The sequence below is a fragment of the Papio anubis genome, chromosome 10 (assembly GCF_008728515.1).
Source record: "Papio anubis isolate 15944 chromosome 10, Panubis1.0, whole genome shotgun sequence".
Lineage (NCBI taxonomy): Eukaryota > Metazoa > Chordata > Mammalia > Primates > Cercopithecidae > Papio > Papio anubis.
In genome coordinates, this window is record NC_044985.1 from 90,601,922 (window position 1) to 90,622,875 (window position 20,954).

Here is a 20,954-nt window from a genome sequence, read left to right on the forward strand (position 1 = left end):
ACGTTCTCATAAGTGGGAGCTAAATGTGCACACATGAACATAGAGTGTGGAATTACAGACAATGGAGACTCAGAAGAATGAGGGGATGGAAAGGGAGTAGATGATGATAAATTACTTAATGGGTATAATGTATGTTTTTCAGGTAATGAACACCTTAAAAGCCCTAACTTTACCACTCTACTATATAGCCATGTAATAAAATTACACTCGTACTCCATAAATTTATACAAAAAAACTATGCTGTTACTTTGCCATCATAACAACATGCTACCTTAACCTCAGTGGCCCTATCACCTACATTATCTCTTTGCTCCCACCACAGCGAAAAATCCTGGAATTTTCTTATTTGGTATCTTGAGTTCCTCAGCTCCCCTTTCTCTCTGCCTCCAGTCAGACTTTTTCTACTACCACTGTCCTGTGATGCTGTTTTTGGGGGTCATTAATGATCTCCTCACTGCTAATTCAAAGGTCAATTCTTTTTTTAAAGAAAAAAAAATTTAAGTTCCAGGATATAAGTGCAGAATGTGCGGGTTTGTTACATAGGTATATGTGTGCCATGGTGGTTTGCTGCACCTATCAGCCTGTCATCTAGGTTTTAAGCCCTGTATACATAACCTATTCATCCTAATGCTCTCCTTTCCCTCACTCCCCACCCCCACAACTGGCCCCACTGTGTGTTGTTCCCCTGTCCGTGTCCATGTGTTCTCATTGTTCAACTCCCACCTATGAATGAGAACATGTGGCATTTGGTTTTCTCTTCCTGTGTTAGTTTGCTGAGGATGATGGCTTCCTGCTTTATCCATGTCCCTGCAAAGGATATGATCTCATTCCTTTTTATAGATTCATAGTATTCTATGGTGTATATGTATGACATTTTCTTTATCCAGTCTATCTTTCATGAGCATTTGGGTTGGTTCCATATCTTTGCTATTGCGAATAGTGCTGCAATAAAAATACGTGTGCTTGTGTCTTTATAGTAGAATGATTTATATTCCTTTGGGTGTATACTCAGTAATGGGATTGCTGGGTCAAATGGTATTTCAGGTTCTAGATCCTTGAGGAATCGCCACACTGTCTTCCACAATGGTTTAACTAACTTACATTCCCAACAACAGTGTAAAAGTGTTCTGTTTCTCCACAGCCTCAGCAGCATCTATTGTTTCTTGACTTTTTAATCATTGCCACTCTTATTGGCATGAGATGGTATCTCATTGTGGTTTTGATTTGCATTTCTCTAATGATCAGTCAAGTTCAGCTTTTTTTCATATGTTTGTTGGCTGCATAAATGTCTTCTTTTGAGAAATATCTGTTCATATCCTTTGCCCACTTTTTGATGAGGCTTTTCTTTTTCTTGGAAGTTTGTTTAAATTTCTTGTAGATTCTGGATATTAGACCTTTGTCAGATGGGTAGGTTGCAAAAAATTTCTCCCATTCTGTAGGTTGCCTCTTCACTCTGAGGATAATTTCTTTTGCTGTGCAGAAGCTCTTTAGTTTAATAAGATCCCATTTGTCAATTTTGGCTTTTGTTACAATTGCTTTTGGCATTTTTGTCATGAAGCCTTTGCCCATACCTATGTCCTGAGTGGTATTGCCTGGGTTTTCTTCTAGGGCTTTTTATGGTTCTGGGTTTTACATTTAAGTCTTTAAATGTATGACTCAGGTTTTACATTTAAGTCCTTAATCCATCTTGGGTTAATTTTTGTATACGGTGTAAGGAAGGGATCTAGTTTCAATTTTCTGCATATGGCTAGCCAGTTCTCCCAGCACCATTTATTAAATAGGGAATCCTTTCCCCATGGCTTATTTTTGCCAGTTTGCAGAGGATCAGGTGGTTGTGGATGTGTGGTGTTATTTCTAAGGTCTCTGTGCTGTTCCATTGGTTTATATGTCTGTTTTGGTACAAGTACCATGCTGTTTTGGTTACTGTAGTCTTATAATATAGTCTGAAGTCAGGTCACATGATGCCTCCAACTTTGTTCTTTTTGCTTAGGACTGTCTTGGGTATATAGGTTCTTTTTTGGTTCCATATGAAATTTAAGGTAGTTTTTTTCTAATTCTGTGAAGAATGTCAATGGTAGTTTGAGGTAAATAGCTTTGAATCTATAAATTACTTTGGGCAGTATGGCTATTTTCATGATATTGGTTCTTCCTATTCATGAGGATGGAATATTTTGCCATTTGTGTCCTGTCTTATTTCCTTGAGCAGTGGTTTGTAGTTCTCCTTGCAGAGGTCCTTCACATCTCTTGTTAGCTGTATTCCTAGGTATTTTATTCTCTTTGTAGCAATTGTGAATAGGAGTTCATTCATGATTTGGCTCTCTGCTTGTCTATTGTTAGTGTATAGGAATACTTGTGATTTTTGCACACTGATTTTGCATCATGAGACTTTGCTGAGGTTGCTTATCAGCTTAAGGAGTTTTGGGGCTGAGATGATGGGGTTTTCTAAATACAGAATCATGTCATCTGCAATCAGGGACAATTTGACTTCCTCTCTTCCTATCTGAATAGCCTTTATTTCTTTCTCTTGCCTGATTGCCCTGGCCAGAACTTCTAATACTATGTTGAACAGGAGTGGTAAGAGGGGGCATCCTTGTCTTGTGCCAGTTTTCAAAGGGAATGCTTCCAGCTTTTGCCCATTCAGTATGATATTGTCTGTGGGTTTGTCACAAATAACTCTTATTATTTTGAGATACATTCCATCAATACCTAGTTTATTGAGAGTTTTTTAACATGAAACGATGTTCAATTTTATTGAAGGCCTTTTCTGCATCTGTTGAGACGATCATGTGGTTTTTGTCAGTGGTTCTGTTTATGTGATGGATTATGTTTATTGCTTTGTGTATGTTGAACCATCCTTGCATCCCAGGGATGAAGTCAACTTGATTGTGGTAGATAAGCTTTTCGATGTGCTGCTGGATTCAGTTTGCCAGTATTTTATTGAGGATTTTTGCATTGATATTCATCAGGGATATTGGCCTGAATTTTTCTTTCTTTCTTTTTTTTTTTGTCCTGTCTCTGCCAGGTTTTGGTATCAGGATGATGCTGGCCTCATAAAATGAGTTAAGGAGGAGTCCCTGCTTTTCAATAGTTTGGAATAGTTTCCGAAGGAATGGTACCAGCTCCTCTTTGTACCTCTGGTAGAATTCGGCTGTGAATCTGTCTAGTCCTGGACTTTTTTGGTTGGTAAGCTATTAATTACTGCCTCAATTTAAGAACTTGTTATTGGTCTATTTAGGGATTTGACTTCTTCCTGGTTTAGTCTTGGGAAGGGTATGTGTGTCTAGTAATTTTTCCATTTTTTTCTAGATTTTCTAGTTTATTTGCCTAGAGGTGTTTACAGTATTCTCTGATGGTAGATAGTATTTCTGTGGGATCGGTAGTGTATCCCCTTTCTCATTTTTTATTGTATCTATTTGATTATTCTTTCTTTTCTTCGTTATTAGTCTAGCCAGTAGTCTATCTATTTTGTTAATTTTTTTCAAATTAATCCAGCTCCTGGATTCACTGACTTTTCAAGGGAAAAGGTCAATCTTATTTGACCTAGCAGCAGCATTTGACACTAGAACACCATGCCTTCGTCCTTGAACACTTTCTTCATCTGTCTTCCAGGATTCCTCACTTTCTTGGTTTTCTTCCCTCTCCATTCTTTACTCTTTCTCAGTCTCCCTTGCTGGTTTTTCTTCTTCTCTGCAGCTTTGTAAAGGGAGTGTCACAGGGCTCAGTCCTTGATCCTCTTCTCTTTCTCTTCTACGTTCTCTCTTTGGTGATCTCATATAATCTCATGACTTTAAAAACCATTAACATGCCAACAACCCCCAAATTGGTATCTCCAGTACAGACCCTTTTTTCCAAGTTCCAGATATGAATAGTCAGCTGCTTGGTCAATATCTCCCCAGGGACATCTCAGAGACTTCTCAATCTTAGTGTGTCCCAAACTGGACTCCTGATTTCCCCCACAAATCTTCTCCACCTGTAGCCTCCCCATCTTGGTTGATGGCAATCTTATTCTTCTACTTACTATAGAATGACCATGACAATATAATTTAGTGCAAATGCAAGAATAGACACATAGATCTAAGGATGAGAATATAAGTTCTATTAATCCAAGTATACAAGGGAAGCTAATACATGAGAAAGCTGGCATTTTAATTAAGTGGGAAAAAGATCACATAATTGGCTAAAAGTTCACATAATTCCTCACCCCAGGAAAAAAAGCAAAGCTAGACCCTTGCTAAAATAAATTCCAAACAGATTGAAATTTTAAATTAAAATTTGTAATAGAAATATTGGAAAAATTTAGGAAAATGTTTATAGAACCTTGCTTTTAACTCTTGGCCCTCTTTAGTCTATTCTCAACACAGCAGCCAGACTGAGAGTTTTGAAACCTCAGTTAGATTCTCTACTCACAATCCTCCAATGTTTCCCCAGAGTAAAAGCCCAGGTCCTTACATTGGCCTTCCATCTGCCCCTACTTTCTCACCTCTTCTTTTTTCTTTTTCTTTTTGAGATGGAGTCTTGCTCTGTCACCCAGGCTGGAGTGCAGTGGCTCTATCTTGGCTCACCGCAACCTCCGCCTCCCAGGTTCAAGTGATTCTCCTGCCTCAGCCTCCCAAGTAGCTGGGATTACTGGTACATGCCACCATGCCTGGCTAATTTTTGTATTTTCAGCAGAGATGGGGTTTTACCATGTTGGCCATGCTGGTATCCAATTCCTGGCCCCATGAGATTTGTCCACCTTGGCCTCCTGAAGTGCTGGGATTACAGGCATGAGCCACCGCACCCTACCTTATTTCTTCTCTTATACTCTCCTTCCTCATCCCACTCAACCATGCTAGCCCCCTTGCTGTTCTTTGGATCCATTAAAGTTAATGGCAAAAATCACAATTACTTTTGCACCAACCTAATACCAAGCATGCTCCCACTTGACGCTGGCTGTCTCCTCAGTTTGCAGTGTGCTTTTCTCAGATGTCTGCATGACTTACTCCCTCACTTCCTTCAAAACTTTGATCAAATATCACCTCTCACTGAGGCCCACTATAACCACCATATTTAAATTTGCTACCAACTCTCTAAGTCTTTATTTTTCTTATCTGCTTCTCCTTTTTTTAAACTTTAATACTTAAATATTTTAACGTATGGTATAATTCCCTTATATACCATTTTCGTTTGTTTGGTCCTCACTAGGATGCAAGCTCCAAGACAGCAGAAATCCTTCTCTCTTTTTCTTCACTGATGTAGCCCAAGTGCCTAGAACAGCGTTCAATAAATTTATTGAATAAATATTTTTCAGTGTATTTTCTGAAAATTCTGTAGCCATTTGTGCTTCTACCAGATTTCAAGAGCATCTATGTTCTTCCCTCCTCACCAGCAAAGGATGTTGCCATTCATTTTAATCTTTGTCTTTTCAATAAGTAAAACGATGATATGTCATTGTTGCAGTTTTCTTTTTTCTGTTTCAGATAGGGTCTTGCTCTGTCACCCAGGCTGGAGTGCAGTGGCACTATCATGGCTCACTGCAACATTGGCCCCCTGGACTCAAGCGATCCTCCTATCTCAGCCTCCCAAGTAGCTGAGGCCGCAGGTGCACACCACCACACCCAACTAATTTTAAAATTATTTGTAGAGATGGGGTCTCCCTATGTTGCCCATGCTGGTATCAAATTCCTGGCCTCAAGTGATCCTCCTTAACTTTGGGAGGCAGAACTTTCAGCCTCCCAAAGTTCTGGGATCACAGGCATGAGCCTGGCCTATTTACCTTTTTTCTAACCAATAGAGAGGTTGAGCATCTTTTTGGGTGTCTAAGGGCCATTTGGAACTCTTCTTCTGTGATCGCCTATTTATGTATTTTGTGTATTTTCCTCTTCACTCACCTCTTCTTCCCCATTTTATTTTTCTTCTTGAGTTTTTAGTTTTTTTCTTAGAAAGTATGGCCTCTTTATTTTCTGCTACTCAGTTTGAACACATCATCAAATACAGATAGTTATTAATGTCATATGAGCATAAAAGAAGATTTATAAACCAGAAATGTATTTTCTGAGAAGCAACTTGCAAATGACTCAGATAAGTTTTATCAGTTTAACTGGTGAAGTCCTGAGATAAAGCAGTGCCTAAATCAGGTTTGTTTACCCTCAGCATTGAAGGCATGTAATGTAGGGAGCATTACAGATCACCCAATGCTGTTACAGGACAATGGAAGGCCTGGGAGGCCTTCAGTCTGAGCCTGCCTTGCCCAGGCCTGCCCAGAAGGGCGACTATGAAGGAAGGGCAATTACTGTGCAAAGTAGCATGGCTTATTTATTTATTTATTTATTATTTTTGAGACATTTTCACCCAGGCTGGAGTGAGTTCAGCAGTGCAATCGCGGCTTACTGTAGCCTCGACTTACCGGGCTCGAGCAATCCTCCCATCTCAGTCACCTGAATAGCAGGAACCACAGGCATGCACCACCATGCCCAGATAATTTTTAATTTTTTCTGTAGAGACGTATCTCCCTATGTTGCCCAGGCTGGTCTCGAATTCCTGGGGTCAAGCAATCCTCCCATTTCTGCCCCCCAAAGTACTGAGATTATCGGCATGAGCCACTTAGCCTGGTCGCATAGCTTATTTTTGAGATCCTGTTAATTGTGGACCAACAAAACAATGATAGGGTTTGAAGGAAGAAATGTTTTGCAACAGACTCATCATTGACTTTGAACCACAAAGGGAGACTGAGGAAACACTGGCTTCAAGTCGAAAAACCCTGGATCAAAACAGGTCCTTCAGGTGGGTGAGGGGCAGGCCAAGTTCATCAAGTCAAGGACATTTTCCTGGCACCACCCTGAGGAGAGGGGCCTTCACCAACCCATCCTGGGCACGGGGCTCCTGCCATTCAGAACCCTCCCAATAACAAAACGAGCACACACTCATTTTTTCCCCTTACATAACTTTGCATTTCAATATATTCCCAGAAGATGGCAGCATGAGTTCTTATGATGTTCTTGAGGGTTCAGAAACACGCCAGCACCAGCCAAATCCCCTTACTCCTATAAGAGCAAGGGACACTTTTTTCTCAGTTCCCTAAAAATTTTGAAGTTATAGTGAAAAATGTTATTAAAAGAACTACAGAAATGGAGTGGGTAAAAAAAAAAAAAAAAAAAAAAAAAAAAAGCTACACATTTCCAGTGGATGCCACTTTGCATTCTTCCTTGGAGGGTACCTATAAACCTCATAAGCAATGCCACCTGGCCACAGACCCTTTGCTGTGGGGAGTGCTCAGCTACTTTCATTATTAGTGAGTCTGAGAGAAGTTTCCTTTTGTCCCCATGATCTTACTTTGCAGCACAGCTCCAACAGCTGTTACAACAGGTTTTCTGTGCCTTTTTTGGTACAAACACAGGGAGGTCATAGGAAATGTTTTCTGTGAAATGATCTTGCAAATAGCGTTAAGAAATTTTGTTGAATTTCAAAGAAAAATCTGATTAAAGGTGCCTGTTGGAAGTAGAAGCCTCGAGGAAATGAGGAAGAAAAATAATTGTAATTTAAGGAGTCCATTTCATTTCTGATACAGAATAATCACAAAAACAAGTACATACTGCTGGCTTTTGTTCCCCCATAAAAGATAACCATTGGGATATCTGCAAGGCCACTCCTGTTTTCTGAGCTTCCCTCCTCCTGGGCTGAATTCTGCAGAGCTACAATAGGAAGTCCTCCGTGACCAGGTGGTCAGCATGAAGATGCATGTCAATGGTGGCCTCACATTCCACTTTGAAGTTGGTCTTCAGCATAGGGCCGTAAACAACCTGGAGAAGACCATGTATATAGGGACAGAGAGGCCCCTACAAATGTACCCGTGGCCATCTGAATATACAGAATCTCTGTGGCATCACAGGCATAGCTTTCTGCACACCCACAGGTCTCCACCTGCACCAGCTGCAGCCCCATGCCTTTCTACCACCAGCTCTCCTGTAAGCAGCTGCAAGATGACACAGTTCATTGAGTTCAGGTGTTCTCGAATGAGAAGTCTGGAGAGCAAGGCTCTCTCTTTGATATTCTCTAAGGTTGCAGGTGTAATCTGTGAAGTCCACAGGACTTGGAGTCAACTTCCCCTCCTGAGGAGCAGAGTGCATGGTAAATTCACCAGCTTTTGCCAAGTCCTTGGTCAACAGAGACTACCTCACGTCACAGCACAATGTATACTGAATGTCTGATAATAAGTCTCATACAGAACTTTGTTACCCTTCACATACGGAAGAAATGCAAAATTTGTTTTGCCATCGGGAAATTTCCCTGGCTTCATCCTTTCTATGGCACTGTTGATAATCTGGATAGGTTTAATGGAATTATAAAAAGCTTCAAACACACCCACACTTTTGGCACTGAGCTGGGGGATTGCAATTCCTTCTGTTGTCAAAGATATTACTCGACGTGGGACTGAATCCTTACAAGACATAACCACCACCATGGAGGGTATTTCTCCAGCACAAGAAACTATTTGCTCTTCCATCTTGATAGCCAGGGAGGTCCCTGTTCTGAATTCTCCACAGCAGCCAACACTTCCGGCCTCACATCAAGTTTTTCTTATCAATTTTCAGGGACCCTTTTTATAGCATCATTTGTCTTATTACCGAAAATATTTTTCTAAGTCTAGGGCTTATTTTTAATTTTGTTTATAGTATCGTTTACCATAGCAAAATGTTTAAAATTGCATGCTATCATATACATCTATTTATTCCTTCATAATTTTTTGTTTTTCTCTCTTCCTTAGGAGATGTTCTGCTTTTCTCTAATATTTATTTTAAATTCTTTTTAAATTTAAATTTCAATCAATTTGAAATTTATTTAAGTATATGGGGCAAAATAAGGGCCAATTTTCCTTTCAAATGGATAGCCAATTATGCATTGTTTTTCCATGAATTGAAATATCACCTTTATCACATATTAGGTTCCCATATATGTTTACATCAATTATTATATTTTGTATTCTCATCCTTAAACCTACATGTTCACTCCCATTTTATACTATATTATTTGGTCATAATAGTTTTATAGTAAGTGTTAATGTCTGTTGTATTAACATCTGTTCTTCAGATATTAACATCCCTTTTCACTACTCTTCAATTTCATAATTTTACTATTCTTGTACAACTATTCTTCCAACATACCTTCAAAATTATTTTATTCTATTTAGAAAACATTGTGATTCTATCTGGAAATGCATTTAATTTAAATACAGTAGATTCTCATTATTCACAGTAGTTATGCTCTATAAGGCCACCATGAACACTGAATTAGGAAATACTGAACCCATTGCTCCTAGAGGAAATACAGAGTTAGGTTCCTACAAGCCTCTGGCCACAATATTTTTGTCAACCAATCAATGCACAACCTTCTTTTATGTGTTTCTGTATAAAGACACTTTTAAAATACATATTGTTGATTCATTAGCATTAAATTCATGGTCAGCAGCAATATAAATCATACCTGAATGAGCTTATGTAACACGTGTATTTTTTCATCAAGGCACATCGCAGCCTTGCTGTACTTAGGAATACTAGACAGCAATTTAGTACCATGCTTTGGGGCCATTTGCAAAAGTAAAATTGCCAACAAAAAGCACAGATACGCAAAAATCATGACACAAAATAGACACAAAAAGGACACTTGCTTATAGTATGAGGGCTGCAACAGTGACACAGAGCACTATCCGGTTTGACCTCAGCTGGGAACATGTGCATCAGGCAACTCAAAAATTTTTTGCCACTCTGCTCATGTCTGCAAATACTGCAAAAGCACCATGAGTGTTAATTTTAGGGTTACAAATAAATTTTTGCAAATAGGCAAATTTGTAAGTATTGAAGCAAATAACGAAAATCAACTATTAATTTTTGGAGCAGGTACATTCTTATGCTAGTCTTCTCATTTAGGAATTTGGTATTTTTTCCTTTTGGTCAGGACTTGTTTTCTGTACTCAATAAAATATTATACTTTTATTTGGGTCTTGTACCTTTTTTGTTACACTTTTTGTAGTTTCTTTTAAAAATAATTTTTACATGTATTTTGAATTAGATTTTTATAAAATTTCTAGCTGGTTATTGCTAGTACAGTGAAGAATTTTGTATATATTTATTTTATTTTTCTGCCATCATTTGAAGTCTATTAATTCTAGTAATTTTTGCAAGAGTTACTTGGGGTTTCTTGGTAATTCACAGTTAAATTAGCTACAAAGAGAAGTACTTCTGTTTTTTTCAGCATTTTAATTTTCTTTTTAACTATATTTTCAAAAACTTCCTGAAATATTTAGTAAGACTGATGATATTTGGCATCTAACTTTTAATTCTGGTTTTGTAAATGAAAGTATTCTCAGTGCAAACTAGCATATGTAAAGTAAATAAAACTACATCAAAAGGGAGAAGGCTTATTACCATGCAGATTATTTGCTGAATCATTGAATGAATTCAATATTATCATTTGGCAATAACCATTAATCTCTTAGAAGACGGTCAGTGCTAGTGTGCCAACATAATAGATATCAAAGATGTGTTTTTTACTATTATTACATTGTGATTTAGTAATATTCCACATTCTTTTCTCCTAGATCAGCCACAAATCAGAATTTCTGAACTCATCAAAGTCTAGGGTACACTGAAAATTATTACATAAGAATGTTATTTTGGGGAACAACTCTATTGTACTTGGGGTGGACAGAGTACAACACATTGACATTTAGAGAACCTTGGCTTTGTACAGCCCTTGCAATTCCCTTTCCTCATCTCACCTCTGGAAATACTACTCTGGGAGTAGAGAGGAGAGGTTATCCCAGTTAACAGGCAAAGAAACTGAGCCATAGAAAAGTGAAGTGACTTCCTCATGGCCACACATATGGTTAGTTGAGGGCAAGGCTTCTGTCTCTGTTCCAGATTCAGTCAAACTTTATTACTTTGTTCCAATACTCCTTGACTCTTTCCCACTACATTCTAAAAGAGCTCATGGTTCACCTTATCTATCCATCCATCAATCCCTCCATCATGCACCATACATTTTATTATTCATTCAGTCGGTCTGTTATTCAACAAATATTTATTGTGCATTTATCATATTCAGACATTATAGATTCTGGCAATACAACTGGAAACAGTGGACATTCCTCCCCTCATAGAGCTTACATTATAGAGAAGGGCACAGCAATAAATAATAAATAAGTAAGATAGAGGATGTCAGAGGGTGATGAAGTGCTCTGAAGAAAAATAAAGCCAGCAAGGATAACTGGGAGTGCCAGAGTGAGGACAGGGGTTGAATGGTAACTGGTTGTCAGGAAAGGCCTGCAGGATGAGCCTGCATTTGAGCAAAGACCTCGGTGGGTCTTTGGGAGGTGAGCAGCCAAGCCATACAGGGAGGTGATCTAGGGGTGCCAATCCCCTGAGGTGGCAGCATGCCTGGTGTATTCATGGAGCAGCAAGGAGAGCTGTGAGGCTGAAGCAGAACAAGTCAGGGAGAGGTGCAGAGGAGGACCAAGAGCTGGTGGGGAACAGGGTTTATAGGGCCAGGCTAAAGGCCACTGGAAGGACTGTGGCTTTCTTGGAAGAGGGAAAGCCACAAAAAAGTTTGTGCAGAGGAGTGACATGACCTGGCCAAAATTTGAAAAGCGTCATCCTGCCTGTGGCACCAGGAGTAGACCATGGGGAGACCGAGGAGGAAGCAGGGGAACCAGTTAGGAGGTCATGTGACAATGCAGGAGAAAGGGACCACTGAGGTGGTGGCAGTGGAAATAGCAAGACTCACTCAGAGTTCAAATCTATTTTGAAGGTAGAACCAACAAGATTTGCTGATGGATTGAATGGTTTGCATGACTTTATGAGCCAGGTGGTAGAGTTGCAAGAGGGAGTGAGATCAGGTTCCTTGATGGAGCTTTTAGCAAAATGAGAAGGCAGACAGTAATCCGATAGTTAGATAAATAAATGTGTAGTTACAAACTATGACAAATCCTTTAAAATAAAGGTGTAAGTCTTAAGGGTGGGATAGATCTGGCTTAGTCATATGTGGGGTAGAATCAGGGCTGGAACACAGAGACTGTGGACGAGGAATGAAGCTGGAGAGATTAGCATGGTGGACCAAAAGGACCAAGACTAAGTCATGTTACAACTTTTCATTTTTAGCCTAAAAACAATGGGAAAATGATGGAGGAATCTGATTTAAGGAAGGCATGAGGGTTTGGAGGGGATGAGTGGGTGAGACGTGCTGTCGTGTTTGTCAAAAATGTGTAAAAGACCCCATCTCTACTAAAAAATGCAAAAAAACTAGCCAGGTGAGGTGGCGGGCGCCTGTAGTCCCAGCTACTTGGGAGGCTGAGGCAGGGGAATGGTGTAAACCCGGGAGGCAGAGCTTGCAGTGAGCCGAGATCTGGCCACTGCACTCCAGCCTGGGAGACAGAGCGAGACTCCGTCAAAAAAAAAAAAAAAAAAAAAAAAAAAAGTGTAAAAGATCAGTCTGGCTTCAGTAGCCAAAAGAAATGCAAATAAGAGTATGGAGACTGAGCACAGTGGCTCACACCTGTAATCCTAGCACTTTGGGAGGCCAAGATGGGCAGATCACTTGAGGTCAGGAGATCAAGACCAGCTGGGCCAATATGGTGAAACCCCGTCTCTACTAAAAATACAAAAATTAGTTGGGTGTGGTGGCGTGCACCTGTAATCACAGCTGCTCAGGAGGCTGAGGTAGGAGAATCGCTTGAACCCGGGAGGGAGAGGTTGCAGTGAGCCGAGATGGTGCCATCGCACTCCAGCCTGAGCATTGCAGCTAGACTCCATCTCAAAAAAAAAAAAAAAAAAAAAAAAGAAAAGAAAAAAAAAAAGAGTATGGATCTTTGTGATGTGACTATGGGAATATAGAAATTTAGGCAAGATCTCAAGTATCCAATATATCCAGATGATTAACATTTTATCATTACTTTCCTAGTGAAAGGTGAAAATAGCTGGCTTTAAGAATAAACTGCAACCCAATATCTTTGCTTTTATTTTCAAATTTAAATTATATATACAATATTAAAGATATACATCAAGATGATATCCAAATTCTCTAACTTTAATCATATATTGATAACAACCTGATAGGTAAATGTGACATAGAAATAATAGATAGCCTCTTAGTTCTACTTTGAAATTAAAGGCCCTTTTTAGAGGAAAAAAATATCTGAAGTCCATCCCTCACCCTGCCTCCTGCCTTGTCTAGGACCTTCAGCATTAGACAGATTGCTGACTGGTTACCACAACACCCATGGCCCTGGTCGGCTGCTCTGCGGGACCGGCCGATCCTCGCAGCCACTCACCTGGCCTGCGCATGGTGAGGCACACCCTTTGGATTCACCTGGTCCAGCAGCCGCTGCCTTCTCGCCGCTTCTTTCTTCCTACAGTGCCCCTGAAGAAGGTTGTTTCTGAGGGTCCTGAAGAGAAGTTTTGTATTCTGCATCGCTGACATCTGCTGAAAGAGCCAGCATTTTTAAAAAGTGTCAGATCAGTCTATGCATGGTCTTCTTTCCTTACTTGGGTGGACTGGCCACCTTGAAAGTTTTTGGAATTATTTCTCTTAAGTCCTCAGAAAAATAATCTTACCTCCTTCTTGTCCCTGAATTTCTTCACATTCTCATAGAAATAGCATAAGTCTCCAAATTACATACCCCAACCCCCTCAGTAAGTCCTCTTCCTTAGAGTAACCCCGCCATTTGGCATTCTACACCTAGAGGAGGGCATCAAAGAGGACTAAGCCTGCGGTTGCTCACATTTAGGGTTGTGGATGCCTTTGAGAATTGGATAATAACTCGTGGGTTTATTTCCAGTGAAATACTCACACATTCCATTCTGTCTACAATTTCAGTGGACTCACAGGCCACCCGAAATCCATTTATTCACCCCAAGTTAAGAACCTCTACCAAAAGGAAGCAAAGAAGGGATGAGATGTCTCATTTTAAGGGTTTCAGCACTTGAAATTTAAAGCATAATAACAAAGTGGCCACATGGTGTCACTCTAACATCAACAAATCCAAGACTTTTAGCACTAGGAAGATAGATCCTAGGCCAGTGAACCTGAGGACCTGGGTAAGGAAACGCCCACTGGAAATTATTTGACAAGATTCAGGCACTTGACCTTTGCGGGCCATTCATGTAAAGGAGAGAAGGAGGGAAAACGATCCTTGGTAAAGTTAATTAATCAACATCCTTCGCTATTGTGGTATTTGAGGGGGTTGCCATCTGTGTGAAGAAACTTACTCATTGGAATTTAGTAATGAAAAGAAAATGTTCTTTCTGGGAAAAAATAGAATGCTTTTTGCTTAAAATGTACTATGCTATTTCTCTTCTTACACAGAACTGAATTCACTTGCTAGGTATTTATAATTTTAGAAAATTTGAAAGGCAGCTGTGAAGTTTTAGCTCTATACTTTTTCAGTCAACAATGAGATAATAATCTTTCTTTTCTCCTAAAGAAATATTTGAAATTTAGGGTTCAGGAAAAGACACGTTAAAAAAGAAAAATTCTCCAAAAATATGTTAGTAACTAGAAGTCTTGCTGCATCATTTTTGCCACATCAGAGCACATCTCTTTTCCATCTGTACTCATTTCCAGTGCTTCTCCCTCTAACTCTTCACTGACGTTTTCTAGTCCAGAGTATCTGATCAATTACTTCAGACTGAACTCTGGACTTTTCTTGTGCCCAAAAACTTTCATTGAGATGTACAATGTGAAGACAGCATACTTATATTGAGAGATATTCAAGGTGGAGTTTGCCACTTGCTTAGTCTTAAATATTGTAATGTATGACAGGAGCAGAATCTGTGGTCTCACTGGAGGGAAAGATTTTTTCACAGCTATAGCTTATACTGAATTGATTAATGGATAGTTTGGTATGTGACATTAAATGTTACCTGAACACAGTGCTCAATGACAGGATGAGACTTCTGATGGGACTTGCTGTGAAGACCAGATAAGAAACACATCTGGCAGATGTCGAAGTTGAGACACTTCAGACAGCGGTATCTGCCAATTAAAATAGAAACACAGCTTACATCACTGGTAGATGAGAAAAAAAAATCCAGGTGGAGAATGAGCACCCCAAAATATACAGAAGATGTCTGAACTACCAGATCAGTGTAAAGTTTCTCCCAAATTATAGGATTATTAAATGACTCTAATGCATTTATTTACTCAAATAAATCTTCATTTTAAAGTATTTTCAAATGGCATTATATTAATGCCGCATACGCTATGGTATAGAGGTCTGATTTATTTCTCAAAATACGAAGTGCCTTCTACATGCAGGGTGCTGTGCACTACAACCTTTAGGATAAACCCTTAAATCTGCAGCCATGTTTTGTGCAGCTGCACAATGCACTCAAATACTTTGAATTTAATAGCTAAGTTTAAAAAATAGATTTCAATAAAATCAAATTTTGGCTTTCCTTAAACTTTTGCAGGATATGATAATATTGGGCCTGTATTCCTGCATGGTGTTGGGGAAAATTAAGCCATAGATAACAGATTCAAAAATAAGCACTCATCATTTTATAGGAGTCTGTATATAGGAATGATATAAGTGGAGGAGGGGAATTCCTCACCACACCCAAGTTTCTGGACCCATCAACATTGGAGATTTTTTCTTGATGAGAAATGACAACCTTAAATGCCTTTGTGGTCAGAAGGAGAGGAGAGAGTCTTGACACACTCTGATTAGGAGGGGTGTCCCATAATACTCAGGAAACTATTGTGGTGTTAGTGGGGAGCTAGTGAGACCTAGCAATCATCAGTTAGTAACTTTTAAGGATATTTGAGTGGGACCATGTTGTTTGTCTATAAAGTAACAGGAAGCTATACATTTTTCCCCTGATATGTAAATTCTCTTCTCTAACTGTAGTGTGTGTGGTATAAAGCTCTGTCCTCGTATGGTGACAGTTGGTGAGAACCAGGTGGCAGCCACTCCTTTTAGACTGGACATACAGTTCTGAGCTAGCCATAGTCCCTACCTGTCCTATTTCCTTCATGTACACCACTTGCCTTGCCTTTGAAGCATCTGGGTTTTCAACCCCTATCTTAAAAGTTACAAAAAAGAAATATGACAAGATTCCAGTGCTCTTAAATTTCATATCTTGCGGCAAAACTTTCACATGGAAGGTTGAAACTTCCAGAATTAGGCAATGTGTGATTAAGTGCCCAATGAGAGGCATGGAGAAGAGGGCTATAGCAGGGAGGCAGAGGGAGAGCCCTGTGGGCTGGTGTGGTCTGGAAAGTGAGACTCATGCTGTACATGGAAGGCTAGGCTGGAGATTAAAGCAAAGGAAATCCCAAGTAGAAAGAAGAGGAGGAATAAGGCAACGAAGACTGGGATGAGTAAGAAGGGTTTAGAGGGCATTGAATCTATCAGACCTGCTAATTGCCCTGAATAACAGCAGAAAAAACCTTGGAAAGCTTCTGAGGCCAGACGGCAGAAGGTTTGATGGTCTGATCAAAGTCGTTTAGAGGCAGAGCAAGAGAATGTAAATACCTTGAGATCACCCCTCAGCTACCTGTGTTCACTGCTGTACTTCCAACCCTGAGTCCCATGGCAGGATATTAATAAATAGTGTGGGATGATATAATAGCAGCTAGCATTTTTGTGCACGTTCTATGTGCAGGCAGTGTACATGTGTTGACCCAGTTAATTCCCATGGAAATTCTTTCAGGTATTCTCACAATTACTCTCATTTTGCAGATGAAGAAATGGAATTAAAGAGAGTTTAAGTAACTTGCACAAAGTTACACAACTACTTAGTAAGTAGTAGAAGATTTTGAGTCCCAGGTTACTATCTGAATTGATGGCCTGCCATTTTAACCACTAGAATAGACCACACTATTCTAGAATAGACCACCACTCCTCAAGGCAGGAGCCCTAAGTTTGAATTCACATACCATCATTACTACTTATAGCAGTTCTAATAGTTGAACTGGAAACTTAAGTTCACTTAAGTTTAGGAGAATGCCTGGTACATGGTAGGTTTTTCAATGAACGTTAGTTGAATGAAGTTGGATAAATGACTTAGTTTCTTCAACTAAGGAAAAATGGAGCTAGCAAACCCTATCCTCCTGGCCTTGCAAAATTTTTAGAAAACTTTAAAAGTTGTTTAACATACATTAATGGGAAGACATTCACTTTTTCAATGAAGTGTACAACATAATAAACTATTGTTATAAGGATTATTTGATGAGCCATCCATGCTGGCTGCTTTATCAAGCATTAACTAGATGGCTATGACTGGCTTATCTAGGATAATAAGCTGATCTATCCTTAAATTTGTTCCTCTGTGCTCTGCAACTACCTACAGGTGTATGAGAATGGTTATTGTGGGGGTAATGAGATTGGCCCGTTGTTGATGTTTTTACCAATATAGAACCCAGGTTTTCCCCCAATTTCATTTCAACCTTCCATGGCTATCACAGAGCAAAAATGTCACATGTCCTTCTGGAATTTAAATCTTGGATGAGGGCCACTCTATGGTCTTTGCACCTTCTTTTTCTTTAGAAGGCCAAATCTTTGTCCTCTTTCTGCTACCTGCACATCTGCAAGTGCTTCTCCTCTAATATGACTTTCTTCATCTCCCAAAAAACCAAAGCTACTAGTTGAGTTTTTTGAGATCCCAAAACACAAGTTTAAAGCTAAGATTATAATATATCCAGCCAATTTTTAATAGAATCAGAAGTTTAGCGCTAAAGAAGTCTCAGACATCATTTGTTCTACCCTGCTGAATTTTACTAAAACCAAAACAAAACAAAAAACAAAAAACCCAAAACTGAGGTCCATAGAAGTTAAATACCTTGCCCAGGTCTCCCAGCTTTTCGTATATAGGACATTTGTTTATTGCCTTGGGTGTATAAGAGGAAAGATGGTTTACATGGAGGCATTTTAAAGAAATTCTGTTCTCATTCTCAATAGATATTTGAGGTACATCTTGGCCTCTGCCTTTGCCAGTTTTAGGGGCTACTTAAGTAAGTCACTCAAATTCTTTGAGACTCAAATTTTATCATCTATAGAATACAAATAGTATCTGCTTTATGTTACATATAATAATTTTGAAAAATATGTCGATGTAAAAGTTGTGTTTTATATAATTGCAAAGTTAATCTTGTACTTGACCTAGGGCAGGACTGGCAGTAACTCCTTAACTAATACTTGCTTATTGGTTAAATGATTATAATATATTCATAACGTGGTAAATCATATTCAGATTTCCCCATTGTCCAATATAAATAATTTATTTTTCATTGTAGTATGAAGATTTCCTTGTTCCTGCTTGCTTGGTTTCCAACAGTCCTGTTCATTTATATGTTTTATTGTCTAAAGTTCAGTTTCTTGCAGAATTTTCATGAATGAAGTTTTACTGTGTCCTGCAAATTCTCTGCAAACCCAATTCATTTTCTCGGCAAAATTAAAACCAGATCTCCAGTGTTTTGGTGTACCAAGCAGACCTAGTTTATCTCCATGAGGAGCATATTTCAGTTCTGGGTTAGCTAGGGTCAAGAAGCATGGGAAAGGAAGAGGAACAAAGTGAGCAGGAGCTGAGGCCTGAGGCCTCTTGTCCCCTTCTCCTTCCGGGCACCCTCAGTTTTGCCTTGTATTTAGCTGCCTGATGTCCCAGAGCTCTAGTCTTCCCACATTCCCAGCCCCTGTTCACTCATTGTGAATAATGGCATCTTCCATGCCTGGCCTACACCTGGTGGTTTCTTTCTCTTCTCCCAAGCTTTAATGATAACCAGTTTAACTTCCCTATGGTTTTATTTATGGGAGACCTATAACACTCTTTCTCTAGGATGGGGTTTTGACTGTTCTCCTCAAAGCTATGGAAATATTTGCATCCACCTCCAAATCTAGCTTTCTAATCTGCTTTTAGCTCCAGGTGGAGAGAAGATCAGGCCTGAGCTGCTCTCATGAATGCTGATCATCTGTGTGGGCATGAGGCTCATTTGCAGTTGTCTGCACAGGGAGGCAGCAGAGCATCACGGCTGCAAAGCAGGACTCTGGATTTAGGCTGCCAGCCTCTGTGGCTTGCTAATCATGTAGGTTATTTAACTTCTCTGCAAATTGGGGATAATAATACAACCCTTTGTATTGGCTTACAACACATTTTAAATGAAATGGCCCATGTGAACTGCTCAGCTTGTCATTTGTCTAACAGTTAACAAAAGTAGTGTTGTTAGGATGATGATGACGATGGATGGCTCAATACTTAAAAGGTTTCTTTGGAACAAAAGACAGGCCAGGTGCAGTGGCTCACACTTGAAACCCAATGCTTTGGGAGGCTGAGGCAGGAGGATCACTTAAGATCAGGAGTCGGAGACCAGCATGGGTAACACAATAAGATCCCATCTCTACAAAAAATAGAAAATTAGCTGGGCATGGTGGCATGTGCCTGTACTCCCAGCTACCCAGGAGGCTGAGCTGCAAGGATGACTTGGGCTTAGGAGTTTTAAGCTGCAGTGAGCTATGATAGTGCCCGTGCACTCCAGCCTGCGTGACAGAGACCCTGTCTCTAAAACAAAACAAAACAAAGACAAAATGTGTTCCCCTTAGAGGAAGAAAAATGTCTATTAGTCACATTATGCATCAGTGGAAGAATTTAATATTTCATCCATTATAGAAGATAAAAGACAATTTATTATCAACCAGGATGCCTCCTGCCAGGAAATCATTGAGCCAAAAAAGTCATGTGAATTTCAGATGTGTAAGGAGGACCCCAAAAAGAATCTGAAAGGATGCAGCTCCAACTGCAGAACCGTATGGAGAATGATAATCCGAGAAATGCTGCTGATGGCTGTACCTGAGTCCCGTGATTGGGAAAGTCCTGCAGATGGTACACCGAGCAGGGTGAGTGACTCTTTCAGCAGCTGATAACCGGTGGCAGGTCGGGAGCCACAGGAGGATGGGAGGCTCAGATTGGACCCAAGACAGGAATTTCTCTTCTTTGATTGCTGGGCTCAACACCTGAAAAACAGTAGCACCCTAAGATGTGTTTTTAGGCATGACTTGATGTTTTCATTTTCTTTTCTGACTCCAATTCTGTCAGCTCTGCTGAAGAAGTTTATCATAGGAAAAGCTGGAGGCAAGACTACCTCCTAAATTCAGTTATCTGAGATGCTGTTTGGAGTAATAATAGGTCTGTAATGTAAATCAGTCAGCAAACTATCCCAATGCCCCATGTCTGTCCCCAACTCCGGGGACATTTGCAAGGCACTCACCCCTTGGAAACAGCTGCGGGTGGCACTTTCCACAGGGCACAGAGCACGACTCTCTCCCACGACAGTTGGGATCTGCAAGAGACAACCTCATCTTAGCTGTTAGAAAGTGGAGAAATATGTCGTCTCCGGGAGCAGCAGGGCTGAGAGCTGGTGCCCACAGCCATGCAGTCACAGGTACTTGGTATCTGAGGCCAGGTGAACTGTCTCAATCCAAGAGAACAAAGCAATGCATAGGTTTTGTGCAATGTTTGGGTTAAGACAATGAATAAGCAAGTGGGAAGGAGAGGAGGGAGGAGGGTAAGGGAAGGAAGTCTGCCAATGGGGTGATAAACTGCTTCCTTCTGTTTTATTTTCTCGTGATTCCAAATTATTTTAACCTTTCTTTGCCTTTGTTCACCTATAAATGAAGTTAACAATAATACTGTCTTAAAGTTTAGAGTTTTAAAATATATATACTTTTTTTTTTTACTTTAAGTTCTGGGATACATGTGCAGAATGTGCAGGTTTGTTACATAGATATACATGTGCCATGGTGGTTTGCTGCACCTGTCAACCCGTCATCTAGGTTTTAAGCCCCGCATGCGTTAGGTATTTGTCCGAATGCTCTCCCTTCCCTTTGCCCCACCCCTTGACAGGCCCCAGTGTATGATGTTTCCCTCCCTGTCTCCATGTGTTCTAATTGTTCAACTACCACTTACGAGTGAGAACATGCAGTGTTTGGTTTT

The 20,954-nt window shown here is 39.9% G+C and overlaps 1 protein-coding gene and 1 pseudogene across 1 annotated transcript in view; both read right to left on the minus strand.

The window, feature by feature from the left end:
* Positions 1-20,954, minus strand: part of DYTN (dystrotelin) — a 68,216-nt gene that overhangs the window by 30,566 nt on the left and 16,696 nt on the right. The window contains exons 6-9 of the mRNA XM_031651707.1: positions 20,230-20,301; positions 19,812-19,975; positions 14,892-15,003; positions 13,301-13,449 (exon numbers count right to left, since the gene is read on the minus strand). Coding sequence (XP_031507567.1) covers positions 13,301-13,449; positions 14,892-15,003; positions 19,812-19,975; positions 20,230-20,301 — 497 coding nt within the window. The remainder of the gene's footprint in view (positions 1-13,300; positions 13,450-14,891; positions 15,004-19,811; positions 19,976-20,229; positions 20,302-20,954) is intronic.
* LOC103876469 lies at positions 7,518-12,339 on the minus strand (annotated as a pseudogene).